This window comes from Solanum stenotomum, chromosome 8, assembly GCF_019186545.1.
Source record: "Solanum stenotomum isolate F172 chromosome 8, ASM1918654v1, whole genome shotgun sequence".
Taxonomy (NCBI): domain Eukaryota; kingdom Viridiplantae; phylum Streptophyta; class Magnoliopsida; order Solanales; family Solanaceae; genus Solanum; species Solanum stenotomum.
Window position 1 is genome coordinate 51,251,805 of NC_064289.1, and position 10,079 is coordinate 51,261,883.

At 35.9% G+C, this 10,079-nt stretch overlaps 1 protein-coding gene across 2 annotated transcripts; it reads left to right on the forward strand.

Annotated features, from left to right (window-relative positions):
* The first annotated feature begins 272 nt into the window (after nucleotides 1-272).
* On the forward strand, nucleotides 273-9,717 carry LOC125875226 (putative pentatricopeptide repeat-containing protein At1g12700, mitochondrial). Of its 2 annotated transcripts, XR_007447354.1 has the most exons (4): nucleotides 273-401; nucleotides 2,876-3,350; nucleotides 8,387-8,444; nucleotides 9,303-9,717. XR_007447354.1 is itself a non-coding variant. In XM_049556328.1 (2 exons), exon 1 carries the CDS (start codon nucleotides 377-379, stop codon nucleotides 2,147-2,149), a length of 1,773 nt encoding a protein of 590 aa, XP_049412285.1. In that variant the 5' UTR covers nucleotides 290-376; the 3' UTR covers nucleotides 2,150-2,299; nucleotides 2,876-3,322. The 2 variants fall into 2 exon arrangements, 1 of the variants encoding a protein (XP_049412285.1); XM_049556328.1 differs by lacking the exons at nucleotides 8,387-8,444; nucleotides 9,303-9,717 and having other exon boundaries at nucleotides 290-2,299; nucleotides 2,876-3,322.
* The last annotated feature ends 362 nt before the right edge of the window (nucleotides 9,718-10,079 follow it).

Genomic DNA, 10,079 nt, shown 5'->3' on the forward strand with positions numbered 1-10,079 from the left:
TAATAATAATAGAAGATATTATTTAATTTTTATTCTTAAATATAATTGGGTCTAAATAAAATTGTGTCACTTAAATGAGTTACTTATTCATTACACCCAATTATCTGACCAAATAATTATATAAGTTACGCTCAATTAAACCAAATCCAATTACATATCCAAAATTGGTCCTGGAAGGATGGAATTCTCCATAAATGTCTAGCACCTTCATATGCAAGCCCTCATATGGGAAACTTTGTGTCGATGTGGCACTTACCTGGCGCTTACGTGGTGCGATGATATGGCGGGTCATTGCAAAAAGCGCATAAGTTTGCTGCAAAATTAGGTCACATGAGCTGAAAATTATTGAGTGAGAGAGATTCGTTTGGCATTGGAGATGAGGAGATTTTGTCTGCGCAATGGTATTCCTTCTCTCTCTTTGTCTCCTAATTCTCATTCTTGTTTTACGGCAATTACAGTGAGAATTTATAGTAATAAATCCATTTCTGCAATGGATAAATTTGATTTTGGGGTTAACATCAACTGTTTAGATGATGCTGTGATTCTCTTTAAGCAAATGGTTACAATGAACCGTCTTCCTTCTCTTGTTGACTTCTCTAAATTATTTAAGACTATGATAAATATGAAGCATTATTCTGCTGTCCTTTCTCTTTTTCGAGAAATGCAGAAATTGGGTATCCCAATTGATGGAGTCATCTTAAATATTGTCATTAATAGTTATTGCCTGATGCATCGTGTTGATTGTGCATTTTCGGTGTTACCCATTTACCTCAAGAATGGTATTCCGTTTAATGTTGTAACCTTTAACACCCTATTAAGGGGAATCTTTGCTGAAAATAAGGTCAAAGATGCAGTTGAATTGTTCAAAAAGTTGGTGCGAGAAAAGATTTGTGAACCTGATGAAGTCATGTATGCAACCGTCATGAATGGGCTTAGTAAAAGGGGTCATACGGAGAAGACTTTAAGTTTGCTCCGGTTAATGGAACAAGGGAACACTAAGCCCAACTTAATTAACTACAACATCATCATAGATGCCCTTTGTAAAGATGGAAACTTAGATGCTGCTATCAATCTTATGAATGAGATGAAGCAGAAAGATATTCCTCCAAACATAGTTACATATAACTCAATAATTGATGGTATGTGTAAGCTTGGTGAATGGGAAAAGTGTAAGACTTTGTTCTCTGAGATGGTAAACCTTAATATTTATCCAAATGTACGCACCTTCAACATACTAACAGATGGACTATGCAAAGAAGGGAAAGTCGAAGATGCCAAGGAAGTAATGGGATACATGATTGAAAAAGGTATAGAGCCTGATATAATCACCTACAATGCAATAATGTATGGATATTGTTTGAGTGGTCAACTTGATGGAGCGAGGAAACTTTTTGATTTCATGATAAGTAAGTGCATTGAGCCTAACATTGTTAGCTATAACATACTAATAAATGGATACTGTAAGAAAAAGAAATTGGCTAAGGCCATGCAATTGTTTTGTGAAATTTCTCAAAAGGGACCAAAGCCTACTACTTTTATCTACAATACTATCTTGCAAGGTCTGTTTGATGTCGGAAGAATTGGATCTGCTAAAAATATCTATGCTGAGATGCTATCTGCAAGGTGTATTCCTGATTTGTACACTCACGGCACTTTGCTCAATGGTTATTTTAAGTATGGACTTGTTGAAGAAGCTATTTCACTCTTTAATAAGTTGGAAAAACAGGGAGAAAATACTGATATTGAATTTTACAATGTTGTCATTAATGGATTGTGCAAAAATGGTAAACTCGACAAAGCTCGTGCTCTTTTTGAGAAGCTTTCTTCAATGGGATTGCTTCCGAATGTGAGAACATACACTACAATGATAACTGGATTTTGTCTACAAGGATTAGTAGATGAAGCTAAAGATATGCTTAGGAAAATGGAGGGCAACAATTGTTTTCCAGACAATGTCACCTACAATGTTATGGTGCAAGGATTCCTCAGGTGCAGCAGAATTAGTGAAATGACAACTTTCACGAAGGAAATGACCGGAAGAGGCTTCTCATTTGATGCATCTACAACTGAGTTGTTGGTAAACATTATAATGGAGAATCCTTTTGTCCTTGACATGATACCCGAGCTTCACTTGAAAAATAAGAAGTGAATATTTCTTTCGCTTGGTTTATTCGGCTATGCTATCACTGTGATACAATTTCCCTTTTATCCATGCAAAAGAAATGGCATACTATGCAATTGCAGAAGCTGATCGCACTTAGGATGCTGCTTGAGATTTTTAGGCAGGCCTATTGAAGAGGTAATTAAATATTTTGAGTTTTTTTTCAGTCTTTGTTTTCTTAGAAATCAGATGTTATTGCACTCTTAATTTGATTTTCCCAAAAAGGAGTAGTGGTGAGTTTCCTTGTGTGTACACATTATAAGTCTGTTAATATCACTTTAAGTGTTATTTAGTTATCTTCAGTTATTCTTTTTATTGTTGTCTTCAAGTATTATCATTTTCTATCTATTTTTTTTAATCGATGACAACTGTCTTTAACTTAAAAATTGCTACATCATCCATAAATGGAACACCAGAGCTGACAAGATCAACTCCATCCTTCTGTCCTGAAATTGAAATAAAACTTGTTAAAATCTGATAGGATATACCATAGATGAATGGTCAACATCATTTTCAAATTATTTAAGACCATACTTTTGGAAGTTTATATATGATCCAAGAGTGCTGGATGCTTATTGGGAATTGACATCTTCATACAATAGTAATATTGTCAAAGGAAAGTTCATTGGTCCTGTGAAGGACCTATTTAACTGGGAATTTGAAAATGTAAATGAATTGCTGCTGAAATTTGAGGCTATCTCTCTCAATGATCAGGTTGCTTTTGCTTACTCACTGTGGTGGAAGTTTATGAAAGATGGCAAGTTTATTGTCAAAGTATGTTTTAGAAATTTTTGGGGAATATGGGAAGCATTCAAAAGGACTGGCCATTGAGAACAATTTGGAAGACAATTGCACCCCTGGAAGCCACCTGTTTCACTTGGATCGCTACTCCCGAAGCTTGTTCTGTGCAGCAGCCAGCAGATGCTTTTTGTGTGAAAGTGCTCATGAATAAGTAAATCATCTACTGCTTGACTGCACCTTCACTAGACAGATCTGGACAATGTTTCGTGCTATTTTTGGTGTCCAACAGGTCATGCCAGGATGCATTAAACTTGCACTAAACAGCTGGAACGAGCAGCTTCACAAAGGGACAATGAACACTATGAAATTGCTATTCCTTCATTTTATGGTCTATTTGGATGGAGAGGAATTGTAGATATTTCAATGACAAGAGAAGCAAGAAAAAAAGGTATGGCGAGACTGGATCACCTTGCCTTAGATCCGTCTGAGCAGGGAATATTTTTTTCCGGAGTACCATTAATAATGATAGATACTCTTAACAGCAGTGATAGAATACTTTTATCCATTACAATACTTTGACAGAGTAAGCTGGGAATTCTTTTTTGACAATTATGTAATCTGAGAATTCTTGTTCAGTGTAATGGCTTCTTTGGGATATGGAGCCAAAAATTATACTCTGAAACGTCCCATAACTCATGGTAGTATCAAAGGGTTTCAAAATGCTTTTTTATGTGTATAGAAATTCAAGAAATGGTTTTTCACTGATGAGAGTGAGATCTTTCTTCCTTGATTACACTCTGGAACTGTTTTATTTGGTTTCTCTATTTACCCCAGGATGATAGCTAGGTTTGAATCTTGAAGAATGAAATGGGTCCTAACTGGTTTGGGATTGACATGTAATAGTTGTTATTGTACTATTTGATTGTTTAAACAAAATTATGAGAACAGAGTGAGATCCATGGGTTTCAGGACGGAACTACCTATACGGAAGATTTCTTCCGACTGACATTTAGGGCACCCTTTTGATTTTTTGTTTTCTCATGATTTCTGTGAGAAATATAGGAAAAAAATATTATTGAATTGTTGTTATGTTTACATTATTACATTGAGACCCTATTTATAGACACTAGAATACAATCCTTTACCAAGTAGGATACTATTTACTATTCTAATTTCTATTTGTATTCCTATTCCTATTCTAAATAGGATTGTGTAAACCTATTCTAATAGGATTGTGTAAACCTATTTCTATTCTAATAGGATTGTATAAACCTATTCATATTCTAACACTCCCCCTCAAGCTAGTGCATACAATTCATGTACCTAGCTTGTTACATATGTAATTAATACGAGGACCAATGAGGGTCCTGGTGAGATAACTGCAAGTTGATCAGTCGACTTCACAAAACTGATAGTCAATCTCAATGTGTTTGTCTTCTCATTAAATACTGGATTTGATTTGATGCATAATGTCAGTCAATCTCAATGTGCTTAATCTTCTCATGAAATACTGAATTTGATGCATAATGCCGATAAAACACAGAGTGATAAAATTACAGTGTTGAACTTCCCAAACCAAACTTGCAAAGACTGTTCAGACCATTGAGTACTTACGTAATCAACATACAAGGCTACTAAACTCCCATAGACTTCTTCATAATGTAGCGGTCGTTGTAAGTGCTCAAAATCTAGTCGATATTAGAGAAGAAAGTCACCGAAAAATTGATCGGAACATGTTTATACACCAGAGTATTAGATTTGATGGCTAAAAGTAGTCACAATCTAACAAAATAATATCATATGGGTAGGGTCGGAATGATGTCACGACCCAACTAGAAAATAGAAATTGTATAGGATAGTTCGAATTGATGGAACAACCCCGTTGAAAAGGAGAAATAATATGGTAGGATTGGAATGATGGCATGACCTGAAAAATTATACAAGTAGGGTTGGAATGATGGCACAACCCTACGCAAATCAGATTTGAGGAGTCACCGGAAAGACGAATGGAACTATGCAAATCAAATCTGAGGAGTCATTGAAAAGACACATGATGCTATGCAACTCAGATATAAGAAAGTAGTTCAAAAAAATCCACGGTAAAGTAGTCCGGAGAGATGCACGGTGTTACGCAAATAAGATATGCAAAAAAAGGTAGTCACCGGAAGGATAGCAAGGTGCTACACAAATTAAATATGAAAAGTAGTCACCAGAAAGATGGTGCGGTGCTACGCAAACCAAATATGAAAAAGTAGTCACCGGAAAGATCGCACGGTGCTACACAAATTAAATATGAAAAAGTAGTCACCGGAATGATGGCATGGTGCTACACAAATTAGATATGAAAAAGTAGTCGATGGCACAGTGCTACACAAATTAAATATGAAAAAGTAGTCACCGGAATGATGGCATGGTGCTACACAAATTAGATATGAAAAAGTAGTCACCGGAATGATGGCACAGTGCTACACAAATTAAATATGAAAAAGTAGTCACCGGAATGATGGCATGGTGCTACACAAATTAGATATAAGAAAGTAGTCACCGGAATGATGGCATGGTGTTACACAAATTAGATATAAGAAAGTAGTCACCGGAATGATGGCAAGGTGTTACACAAATTAGATATGAAAAAATAGTCACCAGAAAGACACACTGTGACCCAACTTTTGCTAACATAATCATTGGCCGAACAGGCAGTATATATGGGTAATAGCCACCCACCGGCAGCGGAAACTCTTTGATTTTCTACCAAGATCGTAGAGGCTTTGATACCATGTGAGAAATATAGAAAAAAAATATTATTGAATTGTTGTTATGTTTACATTATTACATTGAGACCCTATTTATAGACACTAGAATACAATCCTTTACCAAGTAGGATGCTATTTACTATTCTAATTTCTATTTGTATTCCTATTCCTATTCTAAATAGGATTGTGTAAACCTATTCCTATTCTAATAGGATTGTGTAAACCTATTTCTATTCTAATAGGATTGTATAAACCTATTCATATTCTAACATGATTTCTATAAAGGAAAAAAAATAAAGAAGGAAAATTCAGCAATCTAAGAACTTAAAAGATGCACGAACAAGCAATCTACTCCTACGTGTATGAGGGTTGTTTTCTTTTGGTTCCCTGGTAAATCCAATATCTGTATTGACTGAATGGTTCTTATATCATTTGCTGGAATAATTAGAGAATGAGGTATCAATCACTTCTAAAAGATATTAGTTTCTTCTTGACTGGCTTTTAGAGTTGGCAATGCGGCCTCTTGCTTTTCTGTACTAGTTTTTGAATTTTGAAATTGTTCCTGATCATGTCTGCATGTGTAGCCTTCTAATTTTTTGAGAAGGTAACATTTTTTGTATAACTATTTGCTGCACAAAAACTAGTAACTACAGGTGTCCATACTTACAAGGGAATATAGCAAGATGTACTAAAACATCAATAAAAGATTCTATGTCCTCCATATATTCATGTTTACACCCAAAATAGAAAAGGGCATGGCACTTCATCTTCAGTTTCTGGATAGAGCTATGATTTCTTCAAAACACATTTGATTTCTCTCTTTCCAAACTGTCCACCAAATGCAAGCAGGGATAATCTTCCATCTTTCCTTCCGTTTTGACTGAGTACTACATTTGTTCCAGCACTCCAACACTTCAAGTGTATCTCTTGGCATCACCCACATGATCCCTTTTAAATTAAGGAAAATCCTCCAAAGTTGTCCAGTTAACTTGCAGTGTAAAAAAAGATGGTTGGTTGTCTCTGATTCTTCTCCACACCTCACTGACACACATATAACATTTAGAGCATAGGTGGAAGCCCCTGTTCTTAAGTCCTTCATGAGATAGGACCACTTTCCTGGCCATGAGCCAAGTGAAACAAGCCACTTTGTAAGGAATTTTGACATTCCAGATTAGTTCCAACTTTCCATGACCAACAACTAATCTGGTTGTTAGAATGATTGAATTCCTTGTAAGCTGACTTGACTGAAAATCTCCCTTGTTTATCCACTTGCCATATAAGATTGTCTTCCTGAGAGGAGGAACCTTTGAATAGATTGAGAGTGCTATAGAATTCTGCCAAGTTATCAATCTCCCAATCATTAAGGTGTCTTCTGAAGCTTGGATTCCAGCCATGAGCATCCCAGACTTCTCCTATAGTGGCATCTTCTTATTGATTCAGGCTGAAGATAATCGGGAAGAGTTGCTTTAGTGGATGTTGACCTAACTAGCTGTCTGAACAGAAAGATGTTTTCAATCTGTTACCCACTTGATGACTGCACTTATGAATGATTTTTGCCCCCAAATTTCTGATTGACCTCCATAAACTGACTCCAGTGGGTGTAGTGACTGATATGGTTGTCCATTCTCCATTCATTTCATACTTTTGAGTAATTACCTTCTTCCAGAGAGATTGTTCATTTGAGGCAAACCTCCATAACCATTTCTTCAAAAGACTATGGTTCTGAGTTATCAGGTTCTTGATTCCCTTACCAGTTACCGCCATACTTCTTTCTGATGATCATGGATTTCCATTGACCAAATGTGTCTTCCTGGTATCAAGTTGCCTTGCCAGAGTAAGTTCCTTCTAAGAGCATCTATTCTATCCATCACGTTTGTTGGAACACGAAAAATGGACATCATATAAGTTGGTAATGCATCCAACGCAAGGTTAGTCTACCACCCAAGGATAAGTATTGACTCGGTTGGCAGCACACCTGTTCTTCCTCCCAGAATGTTAGCCAAGTTGTGAATGTGAGGGACCTCATTAACGGGATATAGGAAACTTTTGTTTGAGTTAATGTGGACCCCAGATATAGCATCAAATAGAATGAAAATCACCCTCAGAAATCTTATTTCTATGAAATATTGAATCTTGTGGACATTATAAGATAGGAGTAACATATATCAAATTACTTCCCTCTTTAGTTTTTCAGTGTGATCATGTTTTTTCAAAAAAGAAAAAATAATATTAACCTCATCTCTACAATAATTTGAATATCTGTGATTTTTTTGTTTCTGATTCATGATTGTAATGAAGTACACTTAAAGTGTATGAATTTTCATTCTAATATTTTCTTGTTGCATTGTCTTGCTTTGACTTGGCTGTGAGAGTGACTCATTATTAAATAAAGCTACTTGGAGTCTTGACATAAAAATTAAACCTGGAACATTATTGGTATTCAGTGTCTATGTCATGATTCCCTCAGTTTTAGTAGTCTCTTTATACGACTCTGTATTTGTGCTCTCGGAAATGAATACACAGACAATTGCCAGGCTGAAAGGTTTTGAATCTCCATTTTCTACTGACAAGTGTTTGCAGGATGACTTACTAGTGTTACCGATCAAATGAACAAATAGTGGTTTTCTTTTATATGCAATTTACTAACAATGACTTCTTTACTTTCTTCTCGTTCTTCTCCGCCCCTCTTTTCTCCTCCTCTCTAACATTAACTCTCTTGAACTCATCTCAGGAAAATCATAGTACGGGGAAGAGCATCCAAGTCAGTTGGGAACGTCATGACAGAGGAGGTAACTTAATAGCCTCTTCTCATAAAAGAAATGAGCAGGATTGAAATATGTTTCCTGTCAAATTTCATTCTAGTAGCTAAATCTACGTGACATTTTATAACATTATATCAAATTTGTACATCTGGATTTGCAAAACAAGCTTATCACGGTCACACCAAAAACTAAAGTTTTGTTAGTGACACAACTTATGAAAGGTGGTATCTTTCTGCTTCATATCTCAAACTTCAAGCCCTTTATTTACTGTATTTGCATCCAACCCAAGAAGAATTGCTTAAATACTTTGCAACATGTTGAGAATATTAGTTTTTACTGGTTTGTTGAGAAGCGGAAGTCCTGTATTGTTTGAGAAAAGTTTCTTTTTGAAGGTTTAGATATGGAAGTCTGTCAAGTATCATTGACTAAGCAAGTGACATATTTAATAAACAGGTGTATGTGTAATGACTTGTACTTGTACTTGGGATGCAGGGCGTGCTGGCTGGACCAGACATTCAAATAAAAGGCTATTTTCATTTTGGATTTATTTTTTCATTTACCATATCATATTTTAGTTTCATTTAAAACTTAATTGTATGTTTAGAAAATGCTAACTGAGATAACTATTCCTGAAATAAGACACTTTTCTGAATAGCCATCTTCAACCTCTATTAATTGTATCTCCCTTGCAAGTGACTTGTCAATTTGCAGTATACATTTTGGCTCACAAAGAAACTTATCTATGTTCCCATAAACGGTATACATGTGATATTTCTTTAGGAACAACGATTTTTCACGTTTCAAAACTTTCTCTCAATTCTGTCTTCCTATTTTTCTAACACAATATGTCAAAACTTATCTATGCACCTTCCTCTTGTTGATCAGGTTGATATGATAGGTCTGGTATCCATTGGAGATATTGTCTGCGCTGTTGTAAGTGGGCATAGGGATGAGTTAAGCCGTTAAATGCCTATATACAAGGAGGTTATTGAATGATAATTGACATATTCTTCCAGTGGCTATGTATATCTGGAATATGCTCCTCAGTGTTTTTTTATTTGAAGTGGACTATCTCGTTCGCTATCTGATATGCCTATTTGAGTTGGAACTCAAAAGAAGTTCACAAAACCATCAGGAAAATCTGGAAGATAGCCCCTGCAAGCGTTTTCGGGTGCATTTGGACGAAAAGAAACCAGAGATGTTTGCATGGGTTATCAACTTCAAACTGCTCCAAGAAGGCTAGATTTTTGGTTAACATTTTTTGTTGGGCTAAACTTTCCCCTGTAAATCATTCCGACATCTATTTTTTTTGGCAGAATGGTCTGGTGGACCCTTGTACTTGTATCTATTTGTATTGTGAACCCTTATACTTATCCTTTTATCATCTGGACCCCTGAACCCATCCAAACTCAACATTTTAAACACTTTTTTTGATGTGGTATGGAGCGTGTTGCACAAACACGTACACGTTGGCCAAAAAGAAAAAAAAATAATCCACGTATGATATTATATTCCACGTGGCAAATGACTCACCTTAAACTAAGAATAGTCCTAACTCCGGCGAAATTTTTCAAACCTTCGTGACTTTTACACTTCTCCTCTTCTCCTCTTCTCTTCTCCTCTCCACGACGTTCATCTGTGATTTTCCTCCAAACCTTCGCT

Excerpts from the sequence above, each read along its gene's own strand:
- LOC125875226 (XM_049556328.1), top strand. The coding sequence starts at position 377 with ATGAGGAGATTTTGTCTGCGCAATGGTATTCCTTCTCTCTCTTTGTCT.